At 44.0% G+C, this 27160-nt stretch overlaps 1 protein-coding gene across 1 annotated transcript; it reads left to right on the top strand.

Moving 5' to 3' along the window:
• On the top strand, positions 1 to 23138 carry LOC130295258 (nuclear receptor subfamily 1 group I member 3-like; the record flags this gene model as incomplete). Its single annotated transcript, XM_056545829.1, is given in 8 exon segments — positions 1 to 236; positions 3140 to 3270; positions 6627 to 6820; positions 10055 to 10281; positions 12765 to 12910; positions 13709 to 13825; positions 15828 to 15933; positions 22236 to 23138. Coding segments are annotated over 8 exon segments (1293 nt in total). The 3' UTR covers positions 22372 to 23138.
• Between the last annotated feature and the right edge of the window lie 4022 nt (positions 23139 to 27160).

The raw sequence follows: 27160 nt of genomic DNA, 5'->3' as shown, positions 1-27160 counted from the left end.
ATGAATAGACAAGACCTAGATCCCGCCATTATCCCGGCAGGCTGGAGCTCCGCCATGTTCCCAGGGTTTGAGGAGGACAGTAACAGCAGCTGTGGATCTCTGGGGGCGTCCACACTGAGCCTGAAGAGCGGAGAGAGCGAAGACAATGAGGAGAGACTGTGCTCTGTGTGCGGGGATAAGGCCAATGGCTATCACTTCCATGTCCTCACCTGCGAGGGCTGTAAGGGATTCTTCAGGTAAAAGTCTGTGTAGTTGTTTGTTTGTAGTTATATCTGTTCCTGAGAAAGCTGAGTGAGTACTAAGATGGCCGGGGTCTTAGCTATTACATAACTAAACTGATTTGCCATTCAGGATTTTAGCTTCTAGAGTCCCTAGAGTAATATGTTCTGGTCTCCTATGACAGCCTTATGGCAATGCAGGATCCTGGTAAAGTTGGATTACAACCCTTGTTGGAGGCAATAATAGTGGCCACATTGGTTGTCACCATACAAAAGCCAACCTGATCTGACTGGGGATGTAAGGGAAGTAAGTTAGTGCAAGTAATGGTGAGTGTAGGAAGCAGAGAGACAACACAGGGAAGTAAGTTAGTGCAGGTGATGGCGAGTGTAGGACGCAGGTAAATGACACATGAATGTAAGTTAGTGTAGGTGATGGCGAGTGTAGGACGCAGATAGATGACATGGATGTTAGTGTAGGTGATGGCGAGTGTAGGAAGCAGGTAAATGACACCTAGATAGATGTAAGTTAGTGTAGGTGATGGCGAGTGTAGGACGCAGGTAGACAATGCAAGGATGTAAGTTAGTGTAGGTGATGGCGAGTGTAGGACGCAGATAGATGACACGGATGTTAGTGTAGGTGATGGCGGGTGTAGGTCGCAGGTAGGTGACGCAGGGATGTAAGTTAGTGTAGGTGATGGCGAATGTTGGACACAGGTAGACAACGCAAGGATGTAAGTTAGTGTAGGTGATGGCGAGTGTAGGACACAGGTAAATTACACATGGATGTAAGTTAGTGTAGGTGATGGCGGGTGTAGGAAGCAGATAGACGACGCATAGATGTAAGTTACTGTAGGTGATGGCGAGTGTAGGACACAGATAGATGACACGGATGTAAGTTCGTGTAGGTGATGGCGAGTGTAAGATGCAGGTTAGATGATGCAGGGATGTAAGTTAGTGTAGATAATGGTGAGTGTAGGACGCAGGTAGATGACGCAGGGATGTAAGTTAGTGTAGGTGATGGCGAGTGTAGGACGCAGGTAGACGACGCAGGGATGTAAGTTAGTGTAGGTGATGGCGGGTGTAGGACGCAGGTAAATGACACATGGATGTAAGTTAGTGTAGGTGATGGCGGGTGTAGGAAGCAAATAGACGACGCAGAGATGTAAGTTACTGTAGGTGATGGCGAGTGTAGCACACAGATAGACGACACGGATGTAAGTTCGTGTAGGTGATGGCGAGTGTAGGACGCAGGTAGACGACGCAAGGATGTATGTTAGTGTAGGTGATGGCGAGTGTAGGACGCAGGTAGACGACGCAAGGATGTAAGTTAGTGTAGGTGATGGCGAGTGTAGGACGCAGGTAGATGACACAAGGATGTAAGTTAGTGTAGGTGATGGCGAGTGTAGGATGCAGGTAGACAACGCAAGGATGTAAGTTAGTGTAGGTGATGGCGGGTGTAGGACGCAGGTAAATGACACATGGATGTAAGTTAGTGTAGGTGATGGCGAGTGTAGGACGCAGGTAGACGACGCAAGGATGTAAGTTAGTGTAGGTGATGATGAGTGTGGGACGCAGGTAGATGACGCAGGGATGTAAGTTAGTGTGGGTGATGGCGAATGTAGGATGCGGGTAGACAACGCAGGGATGTAAGTTAGTGTAGGTGATGGCGAGTGTAGGTCGCAGGTAGACGATGCAGGGATGTAAGTTAGTGTAGGTGATGACGAGTGTAGGTCGCAGGTAGACGACGCAGGGATGTAAGTTAGTGTAGGTGATGGCGAGTGTAGGACGTGGGTAGACGACGCAGGGATGTAAGTTAGTGTAGGTGATGACGAGTGTAGGACGTGGGTAGACGACGCAGGGATGTATGTTAGTGTAGGTGATGACGAGTGTAGGACGTGGGTAGACGACGCAAGGATGTAAGTTAGTGTAGGTGATGACGAGTGTAGGACGTGGGTAGACGACACAGGGATGTAAGTTAGTGTAGGTGATGACGAGTGTAGGTCGCAGGTAGACGACGCAGGGATGTATGTTAGTGTAGGTGATGACGAGTGTAGGACGTGGGTAGACGACGCAGGGATGTAAGTTAGTGTAGGTGATGGCGAGTGTAGGACGTGGGTAGACGACGCAGGGATGTAAGTTAGTGTAGGTGATGGCGAGTGTAGGTCGCAGGTAGACGACGCAGGGATGTAAGTTAGTGTAGGTGATGGCGGGTGTAGGACGCAGGTAGACGATGCAAGGATGTAAGTTAGTGTAGGTGATGGCGGGTGTAGGACGCAGGTAGACGACGCAGGGATGTAAGTTAGTGTAGGTGATGGCGAGTGTAGGACGCAGGTAGACTGCTCACAGTACCAAGGTTACTGTTCTCCTAGAGGTGCGCTGCTTCACTGGTCGCCTCCAGGAGGTTTATTCCTGTTACTTGTAGTTGCTCAGCTTCTTCACAGTTACCAGTTGCGGGGTGCAGTCAATTGTTGACACTTTAGCTACTTGACCAGGCCCGGCTAGAAGCCCAGCAGAACCTAGAATGCAGCTGGAATGGAAGGCAAATTATTGTAAACACTCTTATCATTGCTGACTATCTGAGGATTGTCAGCTGAGCGGGGTCCTCCCCTTTCTATGGGTATGTAATGTAGTGTAATACCCTAAGGTTATTTGCTCCGCCACTACACAATATGGCCACTAGATGTCAGTAGACTACATTACATACAAGGTACATTACATTTACATGGACATTGCTATGGAAAGCAGTAGAACAGAACTAGAATCCAGTGCAACAATAATAAAGTAGCATTCAACGACCAGGAAAGTTTAGTTTGAAAACCAAGTAGTGGGACAATTAGATTACAGTAGATAATGCTCCACTATATGGTATTATATTTATCTTTTATTATATTCTTATGTATGTTTCTCCCTGTCTCCCTCAGGCGGTCTATCACTAAAGGTCTGACCTTCACCTGCCCGTTCACCCGCTCCTGCCCCGTCAACAAAGCCAAGCGGAGAAGGTGCCAGGCCTGCCGCCTGCAGAAATGTCTGGAGGTGGGGATGAGGAAGGACAGTAAGTTCTCCAGGCCCGATGGATATCCCCCTCCCTATAGAGAAGACCTCACATCTTATACTAAGTGACTCTTAATGTAGTCCAAGATGGATCGTTCTGAGGCAATTAGTAAATTGAGGGTCAAAGGTCATATTTCCCACCTCCACCTCCACCAAGATTATGACAGCCCATTAAAAACCAGGCTCCCAGCCAGTTCCCAATGCCATTGCTGATTCAAAAAACTAAAGGGGGCTCCGAAGTAATAAACCAGGGGCCCTCACAACTGGTATTAGGTCATGTTACCACTACACCCTTGCACTTGTTGACCGTAACATTGGGCACTTTCTCAAGAATGCCAATGTTGGGGTATAGAGAGTTGGACCCCTTTAGCTAAGTGTATACGTAACATAGAGCAGTGGTCTCCAAACTGTTGCTCTCCAGCTGTGGCAAAACTACAACTCCCAGCATTGCTGGGAGTTGTAGTCTTGCAACAGCTGGAGAGCCATTGTTTGGAGACCACTGATATAGAGGAAGACCATTCAGCTGCTATGGTGCCTAGAAGTCTCTCTCAGTCAAGTGAATAGGGTCTTTATCTATTGCGGCCATGTCCATGTGGCCTGCTGTAAAGCATATCTCTAAATGCTGTGCAGAAATCACAGGCAAGAAAACAAAAAGTAAACTAAAAATGAAATAAATAAATAAAAAAAATATACAACCAGAAAATCTATACAGATTGGGGGAAAAAAAAAGAACATGTTTCAGAATCTGGCACTTTAAGAAGCCTTAGAAGATGACTGGGGATTTAGCAAGCCAAGCCGATCTGGAGGAACATTACCCTTATAGTCCTACGATGCAGATGTCTCTGTAAACCAGCCAGCACCGTACTCTGTACCGATAAGGGGCAACAACCCTGAAACAACGGTCTTCAGATGGGTAGCTTTAAAGGGGTACTCTGTCCCTAGACATCTTATCCCCTATCCAGAGGATAAGATGTCTGATTGGGGGGGTCCCGCCCCTGAGGACCCCCATGATCTCCCTGCTGCACCCGGCGTTTGTATAGAGTGTCGGGTGCAAGTGCCGGAGGCTCGTGACAGCTGCACCCCTCGCGTGACGTGACGACCACGCCCCCTCAATGCAAGTCTATGGGAGGGGGCGTGACAGCCGTCACGCCCCCTCCCATAGACTTGCATTGAGGGAGCGTGGCTATGACGTCAAGAGCGGACGTGACCGTGATGTCACAAGCCTCCGCATCGCCAGTCATCTGGCATGGAGCGAAGTTCGCTCCATGCACTGGATGTCTGGGGTGCCACAGCTAAGATTGCGGGGGTCCCCAGCGGCTGGACCCCCACAATCAGACATCTTATCCACTGTCCTTTGGCTAGAAGATAAGATGTCTAGGGGCGGAGTACCCCTTTAATGTTTTGGGAAAGATTCTGTCTTGGCTGTTATTCTTCAGTCATGTTCTAAGGATTCTTACAGGAAGCTACTTTAGAAAGGGGGCACCAGAGAGCTGATTTGGTCCCAGATTATCATGGCGGGATCATTATTAACCCTTAGGATGCTGTGACTGACGGAGCGTTCTCCGGTATAATCCGCGCTCTGGAGGCGCATTCATCATTTCGGGAACAGCTCTATAAATAGCCCCCTCCCCCTCCCATCGCTATTTATTCCTTTCATGCTATTTCAATAAACATTATCCACAAGAACGGAGCCGCGCCAAAGACTGAGCCCCCTGGGAGAGAAGAGGGGGAGGGGGAGAATCTGTGATGGGGCTCCTCAGGGAAGGGGGGGACGCAGAACCATTATAACATTATTATGTGGCTGTCATGCAGAACATCCCAGCGGAAATGTGCGAAATATTAACCTGCGGGTTTATCCCAGGACACGTCCCGGCCTGAGACACGTTATATAATAATAACAGCGCGTATATGGCAGGATTACACAGTTATCTGTATGTCCGGAAATTCTAATAATAAGAAATATGATGAATAACAACAACAATGACATAATAATAGAAATAAAACAATAAGGATAAAAATTGTAATCATGAAAGCAAACATAATATATCATTATTATAAATAATAATAACAATAACATCATTAATAATAATAATAATAATAAAACAGGTAATTCTGCTTAAAATAATATTTATAATAAAAATAGTAATAATATTATTCGTATATAATATATATTTAAAATAATAATAAAAAAAGTATAAAATAATCCTAAAATATTAAACATAATCATAAGACTAAAAGCAAAACACTGATAGAATAACAAAAATGACAAAAACAATTACTCTATAATAGAACAGCAACAATAACCTATACAATAACCATATTATCAGAATGAATAGTTCTAGAAAGATAAAAATGATAAAACGCCAACAATGTTATAATACTCGAACAGTAGTACCACAGCAGTTAAAGGGGTACTCCGCCCCTAGACATCTTATCTTCTATCCAAAGGATAGGGGATAAGATGTCTGATCACGGGGGTCCCGCTGCTGGGAACCCCCGTGATCTCTGCTGCGACACCGCAGTCATCCGATGCACGGAGCGAACTTCGCCCCCTGTGACGTCACGTCCACCACGCCCCCTCCCATAGACTTGCATTGAGGGGGAGGGGGGTGACGTCACGACCCTGCACCCAGAATTCAGAACAAAATTCCGAATGCTGGGGCACCGGAGTTCCCCTTTAAAGAGTACCTGTCAAGATCTTGTTAAATTTTATAATCTTTCCAGTTCACAGTGTTAAGTTAAATATTTTAGGATTATTTTATACTTTTTTATTATTATTTTAAATATATATTATACGTTAATATTATTATTATAAATATAATTTTAAGTAGAATTACCTGTTTTATTATTATTATTATTATTATTATTATTATTATTATTATTGTAAACCATTATTTTTTAGTTTTCTACCTTGATATTGCTCTGTATTTTCTGCTCAGTCTGGGAAGGGGCGTTCCCCAGCAGTTGTGACATCATCTGAAGCCATACAGGGGAGAACTTCCTCCCTCACTCTGCTACACACAGCCGAGAGCAGTTCAGTGTGTGATGAGCTATGATTGGCTAAGGCTGCACCCCCCCCCCCCCCCCCCCCCCCCCCTCAGCATTTCCTGATTTTGGATTCTTCTGCCAGGCCAGCAGGAGTCCAAAGTCTGTGCAAGAGATGGGGGGAAATGTGCTCTGGACAAGTAGGGAGACACCTAGTGGCAGCTTTTTTAAACACAAATAAAACATAGAAAACTTTATTTGTTTTAAACAGTGTACATTAGAAACATTTTTTATTTACCATAAGGAGTGCAATAGCAAAAATTAGTTTTAATGACAGTGTTTGTCATTTATATATCGGTTTGTGACTTCCAGTGATCCTGTCGGAGGACGCCTTGATGGCGCGACGTGAGCTGAGGGTGAGGAAGAGGCAGGAACGTCTCCAGAGGACGCAAAGGGCGCCAGAAGCGACATCCCTGAGCGAGGAGCAGAAGCAGCTGATCTCCATCCTCATCGACATTCACAGGAAACACTTCGATACCAAATTTGAACATTTTGTGGATTACAGGGTGAGGGTGCTAAACTAATGTATCTAATCCTATCACGTGTGATATGGTCTGCTGAGCTACTGTATCTAAGCCATTATGCAGTCACTTATCTAATGCGTGTATCACATCTGATTACATACGTCATTGTTTCCCAACCAGGGTGCCTCCAGCTGTTGCAAAACTACATCTCCCAGCATCTCTGGGCATACTGGGAGATGTAGTTTTGCAACAGCTGGAGGCACCCTGGTAGGGAAACACTGACATACGTATTAGTGTCATGTATCAGTCATTTCATATTAGTGACCTGAGGGTTTATAGGGCAGAAGGAGGTGACACCGTTCTCCAGTCCACAATACAAGTCTCTATTATCCTCCATAATCTCTCGTCAGCTTCTCCCAGAACGACATTTGACCTTTTGATATCGTGTAAAAACCTTCATCTTTAATCAGTAACCCAGGAGCTATTACTTGGCAGGAACAGGATGTACAAACAGGCGGCACAGGAGGCAACCACAGCCAGATGGCACAGGATCCGCCAACCCCAGATTGTGAGATAACACGACCCCAGATTGTGAGATAACGTGACCCCAGATTGTGAGATAACGTGACCCCAGATTGTGAGATAATGTGACCCCAGATTGTGAGATAACGTGACCCCAGATTGTGAGATAACACGACCCCAGATTGTGAGATAACGTGACCCCAGATTGTGAGATAATGTGACCCCAGATTGTGAGATAATGTGACCCCAGATTGTGAGATAACGCGACCCCAGATTGTGAGATAACGTGACCCCAGATTGTGAGATGTGACCCCAGATTGTGAGATAACGCGACCCCAGATTGTGAGATAACGTGACCCCAGATTGTGAGATAACACGACCCCAGATTGTGAGATAACACGACCCCAGATTGTGAGATAACGTGACCCCAGATTGTGAGATAATGTGACCCCAGATTGTGAGATAATGTGACCCCAGATTGTGAGATAACGCGACCCCAGATTGTGAGATAACGTGACCCCAGATTGTGAGATAACGTGACCCCAGATTGTGAGATAACACGACCCCAGATTGTGAGATAACGTGACCCCAGATTGTGAGATAACGTGACCCCAGATTGTGAGATAACACGACCCCAGATTGTGAGATAACGCGACCCCAGATTGTGAGATAATGTGACCCCAGATTGTGAGATAACACGACCCCAGATTGTGAGATAACACGACCCCAGATTGTGAGATAACGTGACCCCAGATTGTGAGATAACGTGACCCCAGATTGTGAGATAATGTGACCCCAGATTGTGAGATAACGCGACCCCAGATTGTGAGATAACGCGACCCCAGATTGTGAGATAACGCGACCCCAGATTGTGAGATAACACGACCCCAGATTGTGAGATAACACGACCCCAGATTGTGAGATAACACGACCCCAGATTGTGAGATAACACGACCCCAGATTGTGAGATAACGTGACCCCAGATTGTGAGATAACGCGACCCCAGATTGTGAGATAACACGACCCCAGATTGTGAGATAACACGACCCCAGATTGTGAGATAACACGACCCCAGATTGTGAGATAACACGACCCCAGATTGTGAGATAACACGACCCCAGATTGTGAGATAACGTGACCCCAGATTGTGAGATAACGTGACCCCAGATTGTGAGATAACGTGACCCCAGATTGTGAGATAACACGACCCCAGATTGTGAGATAACGTGACCCCAGATTGTGAGATAACGCGACCCCAGATTGTGAGATAACACGACCCCAGATTGTGAGATAACACGACCCCAGATTGTGAGATAACGTGACCCCAGATTGTGAGATAACACGACCCCAGATTGTGAGATAACGTGACCCCAGATTGTGAGATAACGTGACCCCAGATTGTGAGATAACGTGACCCCAGATTGTGAGATAACATGACCCCAGATTGTGAGATAACACGACCCCAGATTGTGAGGTAACACGACCCCAGATTGTGAGGTAACACGACCCCAGATTGTGAGATAACACGACCCCAGATTGTGAGGTAACACAACCCCAGATAGTGAGATAACGTGACCCCAGATAGTGAGATAACGTGACCCCAGATAGTGAGATAACGTGACCCCAGATTGTGAGATAACGTGACCCCAGATTGTGAGATAACACGACCCCAGATTGTGATGTGACCCCAGATTGTGAGATAACACGACCCCAGATTGTGAGATAACGCGACCCCAGATTGTGAGATAACGTGACCCCAGATTGTGAGATAACGTGACCCCAGATCGTGAGATAACGTGACCCCAGATTGTGAGATAACACGACCCCAGATTGTGAGATAACACGACCCCAGATTGTGAGATAACGTGACCCCAGATTGTGAGATAACGTGACCCCAGATTGTGAGATAACGTGACCCCAGATTGTGAGATAACGTGACCCCAGATTGTGAGATAACGTGACCCCAGATTGTGAGATAACACGACCCCAGATTGTGAGATAACACGACCCCAGATTGTGAGATAACGCGACCCCAGATTGTGAGATAACGCGACCCCAGATTGTGAGATAACACAACCCCAGATTGTGAGATAACGTGACCCCAGATTGTGAGATAACACGACCCCAGATTGTGAGATAACGTGACCCCAGATTGTGAGATAACGTGACCCCAGATTGTGAGATAACACGACCCCAGATTGTGAGATAACACGACCCCAGATTGTGAGATAACGCGACCCCAGATTGTGAGATAACGCGACCCCAGATTGTGAGATAACACAACCCCAGATTGTGAGATAACACGACCCCAGATTGTGAGGTAACACGACCCCAGATTGTGAGATAACGCGACCCCAGATTGTGAGATAACGCGACCCCAGATTGTGAGATAACGTGACCCCAGATTGTGAGATAACGTGACCCCAGGATTTGCAACTGCAGATTCGAAGCTGTGCTCAGTCATTTAGTTTACATTGAAATCTGCAGCCGCAAATCCTGCGCATCAAATCTGCATATGTGTAAACGTACCCTTAAAGGGGAATATCATCTGGCGCTTTAATGCATTTCTTCCGCACCAGATGTTCCATATAACATGTAGAGGATCTCACAGACGCCATCTATTTCTTCAGACTTTCATGGTTCCAGGGTAACACAAGGATTAGTGGAAGCCGCCATTGTACAGATTGACAATCTTCAGGAAAACATCGCCATCTAGTGGATGAAATCAATAATCTATTTCTTTCTTCCCTTCAGCCACAGCCTATTTTAAAGGAACATTGGGAGAACTTCAAGCAGAATAGATTGTCGTCCTCCTCTCCTGGGTCTAGTCTGGGCGCCATGGATCCGTCTTCCTCCTCACAACACATTTCCGGCTATTTAATTGAAGGAGACATTCTGAAGGAAATGCCACATTTTGCCGACCTCAGCACTTACATGATTCACCAAGTCATCAAATTTGCCAAGGAGATCCCAGACTTCAGGTGAGTCCACACAGTCTTAATATTCCTGCAGCGCCTCTACAGGATTAGCCGGGTATGACATGATTAGCAATGAGGGAATTTTTGGTAAATCTGGTTGGGGTCTGTGTATTCATTCACTTGATCATATCCTTTTATTCAGATTTGCAAGTGCCTTTCTGCCGGAGCTTATATACAGAGAAAGCTATAGAAAATATAATATTTTTTTTTGGGGGGTAGTATGGAACATCATAGACAACACTGGGGATGGGTGGCATGATCTCAGCACTGAGAATTGAATTTTAAAAATAATTTATCGTAAAAAGATATGTTTTAAAAAAAAAATTACACAAAATGTAAATACATTTTCCCCAACAATATTAAAAGCTTAATTAAATAATAATAATAAAAAAAAACATTTTATATTCATAAATCTATATATATCTATCTAACATATATATATATATATATATATATATATATATATATATACAGTGATCCCTCAACTTACAATGGCCTCAACATACAATAGTTTCAACATACAGTGGTCTTTTCTGGACCATCGTAAGTTGAAACCAGACTCAACATACAATGTACGGACAGTCCAGATCTGTGTAACGTGTCAATGGCTGTAAGAACTGACCAATCAGAATGGGCATTCACTGGTAAATCCCCTGTATTACTGAAGTGCATGCACTGACTGGTGTCTGGTAGCGCCCCCTACAGTACAGGGAGGTATTACATGTTCTGTACTCTTTACCTGTATTACTGAAGTGTATGCACTGACTGGTGTCTGGTAGCGCCCCCTACAGTACAGGGAGGTATTACATGTTCTGTACTCTTTACCTGTATTACTGAAGTACATGCACTGACTGGTGTCTGGTAGCGCCCCCTACAGTACAGGGAGGTATTACATGTTCTGTACTCTTTATCTGTATTACTGAAGTACATGCACTGACTGGTGTCTGGTAGCACCCCCTACAGTACAGGGAGGTATTACATGTTCTGTACTACTCTTTACCTGTATTACTGAAGTGCATGCACTGACTGGTGTCTTGTAGCACCTCCTACAGTACAGGGAGGTATTACATGTTCTGTACTCTTTACTAGTGTTGCTCGCGAATATTCGCAATTCGAATATTATTCGCGAATATCGCATATTCGCGAATTCGCGAATTTCGCAAATATAGCGCTATATATTCGTAATTACGAATATTCTTTTTTTTTTTTTTTTTCACAGTACACATCACAGTGATCACCCCTCTCTGTTTCCAGCTTGTGTGGGGTAAAGAAGGCTCTAATTTTCGCGTATGTTAATTTTGTATGTTAATTTTCGCATATGTTAATTTTCGAATATGTTAATTTTCGCATACGCGAATTTTCGCATATGCGAAAACAAAACGAGAATATTACGAATATGCGAATATTCGCGAATATATGAAGAATATTCGTCCATATATTCGCGAATATTCGCGAATTCGAATATGGCCTATGCCGCTCAACACTACTCTTTACCTGTATTACTGAAGTATATGCACTGACTGGTGTCTGGTAGCGCCCCCTACAGTACAGGGAGGTATTACATGTTCTGTACTCTTTACCTGTATTACTGAAGTGTATGCACTGACTGGTGTCTGGTAGCGCCCCATACAGTACAGGGAGGTATTACATGTTCTGTACTCTTTACCTGTATTACTGTAGTGTATGCACTGACTGGTGTCTGGTACCGACCCCTACAGTACAGGGAGGTATTACATGTTGTGTATACACTTTACCTGTCCCAGGGTTAGCTGCTCCTTTGGACACCAGGTGAGGGCGGCTCCATTACTTTTTTAAGACATTGTGCGTACAGTACAGGACCCCGAAGAAGCTCCTGTCCTCTACATAGACCAGTGTTTCCCAAGCAGGGTGCCCCCAGCTGTTGCAAAACTACAACTCCCAGCATGCCCGGACAGCCAAAGGCTGTCCGGGTATGCTGGGAGTTGTAGTTTTGCAACAGCTGGAGGCTCCCTGCGTGGGAAACACTGACATAGACAGTGATTTACAGCTCCCAGCAGATCTTTCCTACTTTTATATGGAAGGATTTACTTTATCTGTATTAGTTATCTACTTATTTATCTTTAATCCTCACTTTTTCCTATTTTTGGATGCCATTTTGGTGCCTTTAGAACCAATTTACCAGGTCGCCATAGAGTTCTGGTCTCAACATACAATGGTTTCAACATACAATGGTCGTCTTGGAACCAATTAATATTGTAACTTGAGGGACCACTGTGTGTATATATATATATATATATATGTATAGTATAATATATAAAATGTAATAATGTGTTTCCTAACCAGGGTTCCTCCAGCAGCTGCAAAACTACAACTCCCAACATGCCCTGGGAGTTGTAGTTCTGCAACAGCTGGAGGCACCCTGGTTAGTGACACTGGGTTTGCAGGGACCAATGGAAAAGTTGTAGGAAGGCTACCGACTACCGTACTTATTCCTATAAACTTTTCAGATCTTTGCCCATTGACGACCAGATCTCACTGCTTAAAGGGGCCACAATGGAGGTCGCCCATCTTCAGTTTAATACGGTCTTCAACCTGGAAACCAAGACACTGGAGTGCGGACGTCTTAAGCTGAATATAGAGCACGGCACCATATGTAAGTACCGTATGTGCCGACTGGAGGTGCCCAATGACCATGGTCATACTATAGAACTATAGAAGGTACTTTACTAGGGGGTACAGCACATACATATCTACATAAAAATTATATAATGAAAAGTGGAGTGGCCCTTTAAAGGGGTATTCCAGGAAAAAAAACTTTTTTTTTTTTTTTTTTTATAAACTGGCTCAAGAACGTTAAACAGATTTTTAAATTACTTCTATTAAAAAAATCTTAATCCTTCCAATAATTATCAGCTGCTGAAGTTGAGTTGTTCTTTTCTGTCTGGTAACAGTGCTCTCTGCTGACATCTCTGCTTGTCTCGGGAATTGCACAGAGTAGAAGAGGTTTGCTATGGGGATTTGCTTCCAAACTGGGCGTTTCCTAGACACGTGTCATCAGAGAGCACTTAGGCAAAAAAAGAACAACTCAACTTCAGCAGCTCATAAGTACTGAAAGGATTAAGATTTTTTTTTTTATAGAAGTCATTTACAAATCTGTTTAACTTTCTGGAGCCAGTTGATATATAAAAAAAACAATTTTTTTCCTGGATAACCCCTTTAAGGGTGTGTTCACACATACAGGAACCTGCGCAGATTTGTAACTGCAGATTAGAAGCTGCGCTCAGTCATTTCGTTTACATTGAAATCTGCAACAAAAAATCCTGTGCATCAAATCTGCGTAGGTGTGAACGTACCCTAAGGGGGAGGGGGAAGCGGTAGTAGTCTGGGTTTGGTAGGACGGCCCAGATGGCACTTTACTAGTATTGATTTTCTCCCGTTTCTCACACTCCAGCCGGGTTCCAGCAAATGTACTTGGAGCAGCTCCTAAAATTGCACATCTCCCTCCGAAAACTGAAGCTTCACGAGGCCGAATACATCCTGATGCAGGCGCTGGTGCTGTTCTCCCCAGGTATGGACAGAAGGGGGCGCTGCATCAATGTACTCTCTTCATAAGACCAATGTAAATTATGAGAAACCACTCAGTTATCCAAAAAGAAGATGGAGCCCGGCGCCGGGGTGGACCCTTACAATCTGTTTTTCTATTCCATACTTTAAAGCATAGACATACACATTGGGCATTATTGACTAACGTTTTTCCCCCAAAAATTTTTATCAGGTTTTGCAGAAGAATTTTTGTGCCCCAAGAAATCAATAAACCTGATCAACTCACACTTTTCTTGGTAAACCTCAAAGAAGGGGCGTGTCCCCTAGGGGAAGGGGATGTGGCCTCGACAAAAGGGGCATGTCCTCAATGAAGGGGCGTGTCCCCCAGGGAAAGAGGTGTGTCCCCCACGGGAAGGGGATGTGGCCTCAACAAAAGGGGCATGTCCTCAATGAAGGGGCGTGTCCCACAAGGAAAGGGGACGTGGACTCAACAAAAGGGGCATGTCCTCAATGAAGAGGCGTGTCCCCCAAGGGAAGGCGATGTGGCCTCAACAAAAGGGGCATGTCCTCAATGAAGGGGCGTGTCTCCCAAGGAAAGGGGACGTGGACTCAACAAAAGGGGCATGTCCTCAATGAAGAGGCGTGTCCCAGACATATTTACTAAGGTTTCCACAAAAAATTTGGGGGATTTCAGCTGACGATAACCTCACAGTTCAGAGCAGGTGTAAAAAAAAAAAAAAAAATGTAGGAAAAATTAGTAAATACCGTGGAAAAAATGCTTGTTGGGAATCAACCCACAAAGAAAACTACATTCTTAGTTAATCACCCCCATTGAACACTGACTGGAAAGCTAGTCACATGGGTCAGCGTTCTATGGCCCTGATTTGAGGAGTGGAGTTTCTTTGTGGTTTTTTTTTCCCACTGTATTTTATAGGATCATTAGTAAATATATTGGGATTTTTTTTTTTTAACTGTCAGGGGCACACCCCTTTATAGGCAACTACGCCCCCTTTTTACCCAGTTGCCACGCCTCTTTTCGATGAAGAGTAAGGCCCCTTTCACACTACCGTTAGGCTCCTGTAAAAGCTCCCGTCATGAACTCCCGTCAGAAAGTCCATAAAACGGCCGTCAAAAAATCCCATTCATGTCAATGGGATTTTTTGACCATCCTTTAGAATCTGTTATGACTAACGTCCATTATTTTTGACGATGCAAATAACGGTGCATGCGCTAATGTATGTCCCGTCAAAAATGGAATAACGGACTGGTGCCAGAAAGTTGAAACAGATTTGTAAATTACTTATATTAAAAAATCTTAATCCTTCCAGTACTTATTAGCTGCTGAATACTACAGAGGAAATTCTTTTTTTTTTTTACGAGCACAGTGCTCTCTGCTGACATCTCTGTCCATTTTGAGAACTGCTGTCCAGAGTAGGAGAAAATCCCCATAGAAAACCTATGCTGCTCTGGACAGTTCCTAAAATGGACAGAGATGTCAGCAGAGAGCACTGTGGTTGGGATGTCAGCAGAGAGCTCTGTGTTCCAAAAAAAAAAAAAATTCCTATCATAAGTACTGGAAGGATTAAGATTTTTTAATAGAAGTAATTTACAAATCTGTTTAACTTTCTGGCACCAGTAGATTTAAAGAAATAAATAAAATAAAAAGTTGTCCACCGGAGTAGCCCTTTAAGTAAATGACCCCAATGCGTTGATACTTTTATATCTAGAATAGTAAAGAATATTCCGACCGGCGCAGCGGCGATTGGGCTCCTGTGGTCGGTCAGCTGACGCATATTGTATTTTGACTGCTCATAATGGTCATGTGACTCACAAGGTGTATACAGCATCTGCCGCCAATTCTTTCCTGGGTATGGGGCTCACATTCTGAAGGTGGGTGAAGGTCCTAGTGGTCAAACCAATGAGTTATGATGGATCATGTGACCCCGGCTCCACCATGTGAGGCCAATAGAGATATTACAGTCTGGTCTATTAACCCCTTCCTGTTATAACCCGTCATCTCTCCACAGACCGGCCGGGCGTCATCGAGCACAATCGAATCGATAAGATCCAGGAGACCATCGCCATGACCCTAAAGTGTTACATCGATTATCACCGCCAGCTCCCGGGCAGCAGGTACATTGTATAAAGGGAGACTCTGTGCATACTCCTGTACACTATCTACATCAGTGGTCTCAAACTAGCGCCCTCCAGATGTTGCAAAACTTGAACTCCCAGCATGCCCGGACAGCCAACGGCTGTCCGGGCATGCTGGGAGTTGAAGTTTTGCAACATCTGGAGGGCCACAGTTTGAGACCACTAATCTACAGAGACTGCCCCCCATAACATTGTTAGTCATAGGCAGTTCCTCTGCGACTATATACATACACTGCCCCCATAACATTGTTAGTCATAGACAGTTCCTCTACGACTATATACATACACTGCCCCCCATAACATTGTTAGTCATAGACAGTTCCTCTACGACTATATACATACACTGCCCCATAACATTGTTAGTCATAGGCAGTTCCTCTACAACTATATACATACACTGCCCCCCATAATATTGTTAGTCATAGACAGTTCCTCTACGACTATATACATACACTGCCCCCATAACATTGTTAGTCATAGACAGTTCCTCTACGACTATATACATACACTGCCCCCATAACATTGTTAGTCATAGACAGTTCCTCTACGACTATATACATACACTGCCCCCATAACATTGTTAGTCATAGACAGTTCCTCTACGACTATATACATACACTGCCCCCATAACATTGTTAGTCATAGACAGTTCCTCTACGACTATATACATACACTGCCCCCATAACATTGTTAGTCATAGATAGTTCCTCTACGACTATATACATACACTGCCCCCATAACATTGTTAGTCATAGGCAGGTCCTCTACGACTATATACATACACTGCCCCCATAACATTGTTAGTCATAGACAGTTCCTCTACGACTATATACATACACTGCCCCCATAACATTGTTAGTCATAGACAGTTCCTCTACGACTATATACATACACTGCCCCCCCCCATAACATTGTTAGTCATAGACAGTTCCTCTACGACTATATACATACACTGCCCCCATAACATTGTTAGTCATAGATAGGTCCTCTACGACTATATACATACACTGCCCCCATAACATTGTTAGTCATAGACAGGTCCTCTACGACTATATACATACACTGCCCCCATAACATTGTTAGTCATAGACAGTTCCTCTACGACTATATACATACACTGCCCCCATAACATTGTTAGTCATAGACAGTTCCTCTACGACTATATACATACACTGCCCCCATAACATTGTTAGTCATAGATAGGTCCTCTACGACTATATACATACACTGCCCCCATAACATTGTTAGTCATAGGCAGGTCCTCTACGACTATATACATACACTGCCCCCATAACATTGTTAGTCATAGACAGTTCCTCTACGACTATATACATACACTGCCCCCATAACATTGTTAGTCATAGACAGTTCCTCTACGACTATATACATACACTGCCCCCCCCCCATAACATTGTTAGTCATAGACAGTTCCTCTATGACTATATACATACACTGCCCCCATAACATTGTTAGTCATAGACAGTTCCTCTACGACTATATACATACACTGCCCCCATAACATTGTTAGTCATAGACAGTTCCTCTACGACTATATACATACACTGCCCCCATAACATTGTTAGTCATAGACAGTTCCTCTACGACTATATACATACACTGCCCCCCATAACATTGTTAGTCATAGACAGTTCCTCTATGACTATATACATACACTGCCCCCATAACATTGTTAGTCATAGACAGTTCCTCTACGACTATATACATACACTGCCCCCATAACATTGTTAGTCATAGACAGTTCCTCTACGACTATATACATACACTGCCCCCATAACATTGTTAGTCATAGACAGTTCCTCTACGACTATATACATACACTGCCCCCCATAACATTGTTAGTCATAGACAGTTCCTCTACGACTATATACATACACTGCCCCCATAACATTGTTAGTCATAGATAGGTCCTCTACGATTATATACATACACTGCCCCATAACATTGTTAGTCATAGGCAGTTCCTCTACGACTATATACATACACTGCCCCCATAACATTGTTATTCATAGACAGTTCCTCTACGACTATATACATACACTGCCCCCATAACATTGTTAGTCATAGACAGTTCCTCTACGACTATATACATACACTGCCCCCATAACTTTGTTAGTCATAGACAGTTCCTCTACGACTATATACATACACTGCCCCAATAACTTTGTTAGTCATAGGCAGTTCCTCTACGACTATATACATACAATGCCCCCCCCCATAACATTGTTAGTCATAGACAGTTCCTCTACGACTATAAACATACAATGCCCCCATAACATTGTTAGTCATAGGCAGTTCCTCTACCACTATATACATACACTGCCCCCATAACATTGTTAGTCATAGACAGTTCCTCTACGACTATATACATACACTGCCCCCATAACTTTGTTAGTCATAGACAGTTCCTCTACGACTATATACATACACTGCCCCCATAACTTTGTTAGTCATAGGCAGTTCCTCTACGACTATATACATACAATGCCCCCCCCATAACATTGTTAGTCATAGACAGTTCCTCTACGACTATATACATACAATGCCCCCATAACATTGTTAGTCATAGGCAGTTCCTCTACCACTATATACATACACTGCCCCCATAACATTGTTAGTCATAGACAGTTCCTCTACGACTATATACATACACTGCCCCCATAACTTTGTTAGTCATAGGCAGTTCCTCTACGACTATATACATACAATGCCCCCCCCATAACATTGTTAGTCATAGGCAGTTCCTCTACGACTATATACATACACTGCCCCCATAACTTTGTTAGTCATAGACAGTTCCTCTACGACTATATACATACACTGCCCCCATAACTTTGTTAGTCATAGACAGTTCCTCTACGACTATATACATACACTGCCCCCATAACATTGTTAGTCATAGACAGTTCCTCTACGACTATATACATACACTGCCCCCCATAACATTGTTAGTCATAGACAGTTCCTCTATGACTATATACATACACTGCCCCATAACATTGTTAGTCATAGGCAGTTCCTCTACGACTATATACATACACTGCCCCCATAACATTGTTAGTCATAGACAGTTCCTCTACGACTATATACATACACTGCCCCTATAACATTGTTAGTCATAGACAGTTCCTCTACGACTATATACATACACTGCCCCCATAACATTGTTAGTCATAGATAGGTCCTCTACGACTATATACATACACTGCCCCCATAACCTTGTTAGTCATAGACAGTTCCTCTACGACTATATACATACACTGCCCCATAACATTGTTAGTCATAGACAGTTCCTCTACGACTATATACATACAATGCCCCACCCATAACATTTTTAGTCATAGACAGTTCCTCTACGACTATATACATACAATGCCCCCATAACATTGTTAGTCATAGGCAGTTCCTCTACCACTATATACATACACTGCCCCCATAACATTGTTAGTCATAGGCAGTTCCTCTACGACTATATACATACAATGCCCCCCCCATAACATTGTTAGTCATAGACAGTTCCTCTACGACTATATACATACACTGCCCCCATAACATTGTTAGTCATAGACAGGTCCTCTACGACTATATACATACACTGCCCCCATAACATTGTTAGTCATAGACAGTTCCTCTACGACTATATACATACACTGCCCCCCATAACATTGTTAGTCATAGACAGTTCCTCTACGACTATATACATACACTGCCCCCATAACATTGTTAGTCATAGACAGTTCCTCTACGACTATATACATACACTGCCCCCATAACATTGTTAGTCATAGACAGTTCCTCTACGACTATATACATACAATGCCCCCCCCATAACATTGTTAGTCATAGACAGTTCCTCTACGACTATATACATACACTGCCCCCATAACATTGTTAGTCATAGACAGTTCCTCTACGACTATATACATACACTGCCCCCAAAACATTGTTTGTAATCATTCTGTCCGTCTCCAGAATCATATATTATTACTATATCTGGGCCATTGTGTGTGAAGTGATTGGGCCCCAGAGTTATTGGCCCCCAAACCTATATAACCTGATGACCCCTCCTCCTGCACCACAATCTGCCCCGGGCCCTGCACTCAGATAATGGGCGACATCTCAGCATTGTGTGCGCGGACGCTTCTCCGGTAGGAACATTCTGCATTATCCGGATCCAGCTGAGCGAGCAATGATGTCATACAGGGGGCGGGGCTGTGATCACATGTCATATTATATCAGTGATGTCATACAGGGGGCGGGGCTGTGATCACATGTCATATTATATCAGTGATGTCATACAGGGGGCGGGGCTGTGATCACATGTCATTATATTACTATTATATTATATCAGTGATGTCATACAGGGGCGGGGCTGTGATCACGTCATTATGGTACCATTATATAAGTGATGTCATTCAGGGGGCGGGGCTGTGATCACATGTCATTATATTATATCAGTGATGTCATACAGGGGGCGGGGCTGTGATCACATGTCATTATATTACTATTATATCAGTGGTGTCATACAGGGGCGGGGCTGTGATCACATGTTATTATATTACTATTATATCAGTGATGTCATACAGGGGGCGGGGCTGTGATCACATGTCATTATATTACTATTACATTATATCAGTAATGTCATACAGGGGGCGGGGCTGTGATCACATGTCATTATATTACTATTACATTATATCAGTAATGTCATACAGGGGGCGGGGCTGTGATCACATGTCAATATATTACTATTATATTATATCAGTGATGTCATACAGGGGGCAAGGCTGTGATCACATGTCATTATATTACTGTTATATTATATCAGTGATGTCATACAGGGGGCGGGGCTGTGAGCACATGTCATTATATTACTATTATATCAGTGATGTCATACTGGGGGCGGGGCTGTGATCACATGTCATTATATTACTATTATATTATATCAGTGATGTCATACAGGGGGCGGGGCTGTGATCACATGTCATTATATTACTATTATATTATATCAGTGATGTCATACAGGGGGCGGGGCTGTGATCACATGTCATTATATTACTATTACATTATATCAGTGATGTCATACAGGAGGCGGGGCTGTGATCACATGTCATTATATTACAATCAGTGATGTCATACAGGGGGCGGGGCTGTGATCACATGTCATCATATTACTATTATATCAGTGATGTTATACAGGGGACGGGGCTGTGATCACATGTCATTATATTACTATTATATCAGTGATGTCATACAGGGGGCGGGGCTGTGATCACATGTCATTATATTATATCAGTGATGTCATGCAGGGGGCGGGGCTGTGATCACATGTCATTATATTACTATTATATTATATCAGTGATGTCATACAGAGGGCGCGGCTGTGATCACATGTCATTATATTACCATTATATCCGTGATGTCATACAGGGGGCGGGGCTGTGATCACATGTCATTATATCAGTGTTTCCCAACCCAGTCCTCAAGGCACACCAACAGTCCAGGATTTTAATTTTTCCCTGTTCTATTCCAATGGAGAAACTGAAAAAACCCGGAATGTTGGTGTGCCTTGAGGACTGGGTTGGGAAACACTGCATTATATTACTATTATATCAGTGATGTCATACAGGGGGTGGGGCTGTGATCACATGTCATTATAGTATCATTATATCAGTGATGTCATTCAGGGGGCGGGGCTGTGATCCCATGTCATTATATTACTATTATATCAGTGATGTCATACAGGGGGCTGGGCTGTGATCACATGTCATTATATTACTATTATATTATATCAGTGATGTAATTCAGGGGGCGGGGCTGTGATCACATGTCATTATATTACTATTATATCAGTGATGTCATACAGGGGGCGGGGCTGTGATCACATGTCATTATATTACTATTATATCAGTGATGTCATACAGGGGGCGGGGCTGTGATCACATGTCATATTACTATTATATTATATCAGTGATGTCATTCAGGGGGCGGGGCTGTGATCACATGTCATTATATTACTATTATATTAGATCAGAGATGTCATACAGGGGGCGGGGCTGTGATCACATGTCATATTACAATTATATTATATCAGTGATGTCATACAGTGGGCGGGGCTGTGATCACATGTCATTATATTACTATTATATCAGTGATGTCATACAGGGGGCGGGGCTGTGATCACATGTCATATTACTATTATATCAGTGATGTCATTCAGGGGGCGGGGCTGTGACTAACATTTGTGTGTTGGCTCCTCCCCTTAGGTTCCTGTTCGCTAAACTCCTGTCCATGTTGGCCGAACTCCGCACCTTGAATGAAGAGAACGCCAAGCAGATGGTTCACATCCAGAACGTTATGGAGGACGCCATGACACCTCTCATGAAGGAGATATTCAGCTGAGAAGAAGCAGAGAAACAACTGATCACGTGACGCCCCATGTGACGCACAATGGACAAATCATGGCGGTTTCGAATACCTGGGACGAATTCTCGTGCAAGTGATTCTTCTGTACTGTCCGTTTAGCCCAGACGTAGGGGCCCCGGGCTCTGTGGAGGGCCCCGCTGATATGAGGAGGGGGTCTCAGATGGGGGTCTCCCTGTTATCACAATGCAAGCCCCCCTAGATATCATGGCTTGTCGATAATACCGCCCAGACCGGGTCACATGACATGTTCCCTGTGACTTCCCGATATGGACTATTGCTCTATTGTTCTCTGCTATCAGCCATTTATTATTCAGGGAAGCTACCGGAAGCCTCCACCAGCGACAAATACCTCATTGTATACGCAACGCAGAACATGAGCACAATGAACATAGAGCGAGAGGAAGATTTGGTGCCAATGGTTTCACCCCTGATCAGTCGCCGACCAAACATGAAGAAATGTTCTAATCAGAAGTTACCATAGGCCACGTAGCTGGGGGGAGGGAAGCTAATGTGTTCTAACTATGGCAGTTTTTGCCAACCAGGGTGCCTCCAGCTGTTGCAAAACTACAACTCCCAGCATGCCATGGCCATGCCCATTACTCTGACTTTCTTAAAGGGGTACTCCGCTGGAAAACATTTTTTTAAAATCAACTGGTGCCAGAAAGTTAAACAGATTTGTAAATGACTTCTATTTAAAAATCGTAATCCTTCCAGTACTTATCAGCTGCTGTATGCTCCACAGGAAGTTATTTTCTGTCTGAACACAGTGCTCTCTGCTGACACCTCTGTCCATTTTAGGAACTGTCCGGAGCACGATAGGTTTGCTATGAGGATTTGCTCCCACTCTGGACAGTTCCTAAAATGGACAGAGGTGTCAGCAGAGAGCACTGTGGTCAGACAAAAAGGAAATAGAAAATAACTTCCTGTGGAGCATACAGTAGCTGATAAGTACTGGAAGGATTAAGTTTTTTTATAGAAGTAATTAAAAAATCTGTTTAACTTTCCGGCACCAGTTGATGTAAAAAAAAAATAATAATAATAATAATTTCCAGTGGAGTACCCCTTTAACAACCATATACTTGAACCTTACACTTGACTAGGTGAATGTCTGCACTTTGTATTGTGGTGTCCCAGAGCGGGGTCACCTTTTTCTACCATGGACACAGTTCGGATGGTTATTGCCACCCAGCTCAGTCTCAGGTATAGTTCTGTAAATGTATTGCTAGGTAAGTGTTATTTTACGATATATGTATGTGTATCCTGCATGCTGAGCCAATACAAGAGCAAGAAGTTAACTGTCTGTACCCAAAATCCTTATCTTTACTGTGTAAAGCTGGTAACATGTCACATGTCCACCCTTCAGCCAATTAAGGGCTGTCCTTTGTCCACCCCAGTCCCCTTTTTGTTGTATCCTGAATGCTTTAGGGACAAGAGCAAAGCTGACGGGCCCTCTAGTAAAGGAAGGCCTAGGTTCAGGTCTCCTCTGGGCTGGCCTGTCCAAAGTGACGGATTTAGGCCTGGAGTCTCCCTTCTGGATGTCCTTAGGACAGTGACGTCTTAGATTAATACAATGAAACGTACATGAGCGAGAGAGACTTTGTAAAGTTTACCCTAGGGCCCTCCCATAAAGATCCATGAAGTATGCACTCACACTTGGATAGCTGCTGGAACAGAAGTACAGCCAAGTCAAGTCAAGTCTCAAGTACTCTATCCAGAGGACAGGGCATAAGATGTCTGACCCCCGCGATCTCCCTGCTGCACCCAGCATTCCTTTAGAGCGTCGGGTGCAGCACCGGAGGCTCGTGTCGTGATGGCCACGCCCCTTTGATGCAAGCCTATGGGAGGGGGTGTGAGAAGCAGAGAAATAACTGATCACGTGACACCCAAAAGTTCGCTCCGTGCATCGGACGTCTGGAGTGCCGCAGCAGAGATCACGGGGGTCCCCAGCGGCGGGACCCCTGTGATCAGACATCTTATGCCCTATCCTTTGGAGTACCGCTTTAAGTGTCTCATCTCATGTGCAGTGTAGTACAGACCACAGAAGTGTCACACACCTCTGAGCCTAAGAAGGACTACAAGTCAAACAATTCCCCGGTCTATATTCTTTACATTGTTCAGGGGTTGAGACAATGACATACTGCCAGCCATCTCAACCTAACATGTATATCAAGTGTGATATTCCTTGTCTGGATCATCATCACTGTCTTCTGTTATATTGGATCCGCAACATCAGTAAAGAACAAGCTGTTATCCATACATCCTGGCTTTTGAGGTATTTATTCCTGGGGCTTTGATACAGAGAGCTGCTTTATTTGATGTATTGGTTAGTGGGAACTGTCAATTCACTACAGGGCTGTTACACTTTAGCCACTGGACACTACAACCCTCATCATCAGTAACATATACCAACTACAACCCTCATCATCGGTCACACATACCAACTACAACCCTCATCATCAGTCACATATACAAACTACAACCCTCATCATCAGTCCCGCATACAAACTACAACCCTCATCAGTCACACATACAAACTACAACCCTCATCATCAGTGACACATACAAACTACAACCCTCATCATCAGTCACACATACCAACTACAAGCCTCATCATCAGTCACACATACTAATTACAACCCTCATCATCAGTCACACATACAAACTACAACCCTCATCATCAGTCACTTACAAACTACAACCCTCATCATCAGTCACACATACCAACTACAACCCTCATCATCAGTCACACACACTACCTACAACCCTCATCATCAGTCACACATACCAACTACAACCCTCATCATCAGTCCCACATACAAACTACAACCCTCATCATCAGTCCCACATACAAACTACAACCCTCATCATCAGTCACACATACCAACTACAACCCTCATCACCCTTACGGGAGGACAAGGAAAATAGTATTTTTCCCAGATTTTTTATTTTCCGATTAGAGCCAGATACTTGAACATGTACTTTTTTCCTGTTCTAAAAAAAAAATTATTTTTTTATATTTTATGTACTGTATTATGGGGGCAGCCATCTTGTCTGAGCTGGTTTTATAGCTATGCTTCACAGCCCCATGGACGGTGGCAACAATAGACAGGAGCCGTCCCACTGACAGAAATGTGAGAGATTTCTGGGCATGCTCTGTGACCTGTGCTAAGGTCATTCCTGAGGGAGGGGGAGGCTGAGCTCTGAGCTTCAGCTATTGTGTCGATCCCATCTTATTCACATAACGGTGGGGAACGCTGCTGATCTGTACAGAATGATAACATGTAAGACAGTGTTTTCAAACCAGGGTACCTCCAGCTGTTGCAAAACTACAACTCCCAGTATGCCCAGACAGCCGAAGGCTGTCTGGGCATGCTGGGAGTTGTAGTTTTGCAACAGCTGGAGGCACACTGGTTGGAAAAACACAGCTGTAAATTTTCAGTATTATTTCATAATATAAATAGTAAAATGGAAAATAAAAACTAAAAAAAAAATCACCAAAAATGTAATTTGGCATCTTAGCGTTTGCAAAAAAAAGGGGACAAAAACCATCTGAACTATTAAAACTATATATAAAAAAAAGGCTAAAAACAGTCAAAATACAAAAAGCAATAAAAAATTTCAAACAGCAAAAAACAAACAAACAAAAAAAACAACTAAATTACTTGTGTGTTCTTAACCTGGTCCTCATGGTGGTAAACATGGTGTTGGGCTGCCATCTGCTGGCTGTATTGAGGTACTACTCCGCATCAGAGAGGCCAGAAGGAAGTTGCCACTATGTGACTAGGTGCTCGGGCATCCTCAGGAAGCCATCTCTGAACCAGCAGAGAAAGGCAGAGGGCGCTACAGGCATGAGCAGTGCTTGACTGTGTCCGGGACCCACGGCCTCCTCCTCCTCCCCCATAGACTTGCATTGAGGGGGCATGATGTGACGTCAAGAGGGTCGTGGCCGTGATGTCACGACCCCTGCAGCCCGCACCCAGCGTTCGGAACAAAATGTTCCGAATGCTGGGGCAGTGAAATACCCCTTTAAGGTCCACCTCTTCTCCCAGGCTAGGGAGTAAAGTTGGAAGAGACTCCTACAATCATTGGCTAGGAGTCCAACACGTGACTAGATATCTGTTGGGCTGGACATGAAATGCAGTGCAATGAGCAAACAAATTAACCCTCTGCACTCTGCAGACCTCAGTGTATGCTTAGTGTGAAGGAGAAATCCAGAAAGATACATAAGATATAAGGAAAAATGATAACTTAACCCTTTAGCACCTGACACACAGCTGGATGTAGATGTGCTGGGCCACCGCATTAGGGGCTAGAGAGAGGTTGGTTAAAGTACAGATAATGTAGTAGATGTGACCTGCAGTCCTATGTAACACCACAGATAACACAGTGATAACTCTCTGAGTACAGTTAATGTATAGATGTGACCTGCAGTCCTATGTAACACCACAGATAACAGTGATAACTCTCTGAGTACAGATAATGTAGTAGATGTGACCTGCAGTCCTATGTAACACCACAGATAACACAGTGATAACTCTCTGAGTACAGATAATGTAGTAGATGTGACCTGCAGTCCTATGTAACACCACAGATAACAGTGATAACTCTCTGAGTACAGATAATGTATAGATGTGACCTGCAGTCCTATGTAACACCACAGATAACACAGTGATGACTCTCTGAGTACAGATAATGTATAGATGTGACCTGCAGTCCTATGTAACACCACAGATAACACAGTGATAACTCTCTGAGTACAGATAAT

This window comes from Hyla sarda, chromosome 11 (genome assembly GCF_029499605.1).
Source record: "Hyla sarda isolate aHylSar1 chromosome 11, aHylSar1.hap1, whole genome shotgun sequence".
In the NCBI taxonomy this organism is placed as follows: Eukaryota; Metazoa; Chordata; class Amphibia; order Anura; family Hylidae; genus Hyla; species Hyla sarda.
The sequence above is the reverse complement of the archived record's forward strand: the minus strand, read 5'-3'. Positions and strand labels throughout refer to the sequence as shown.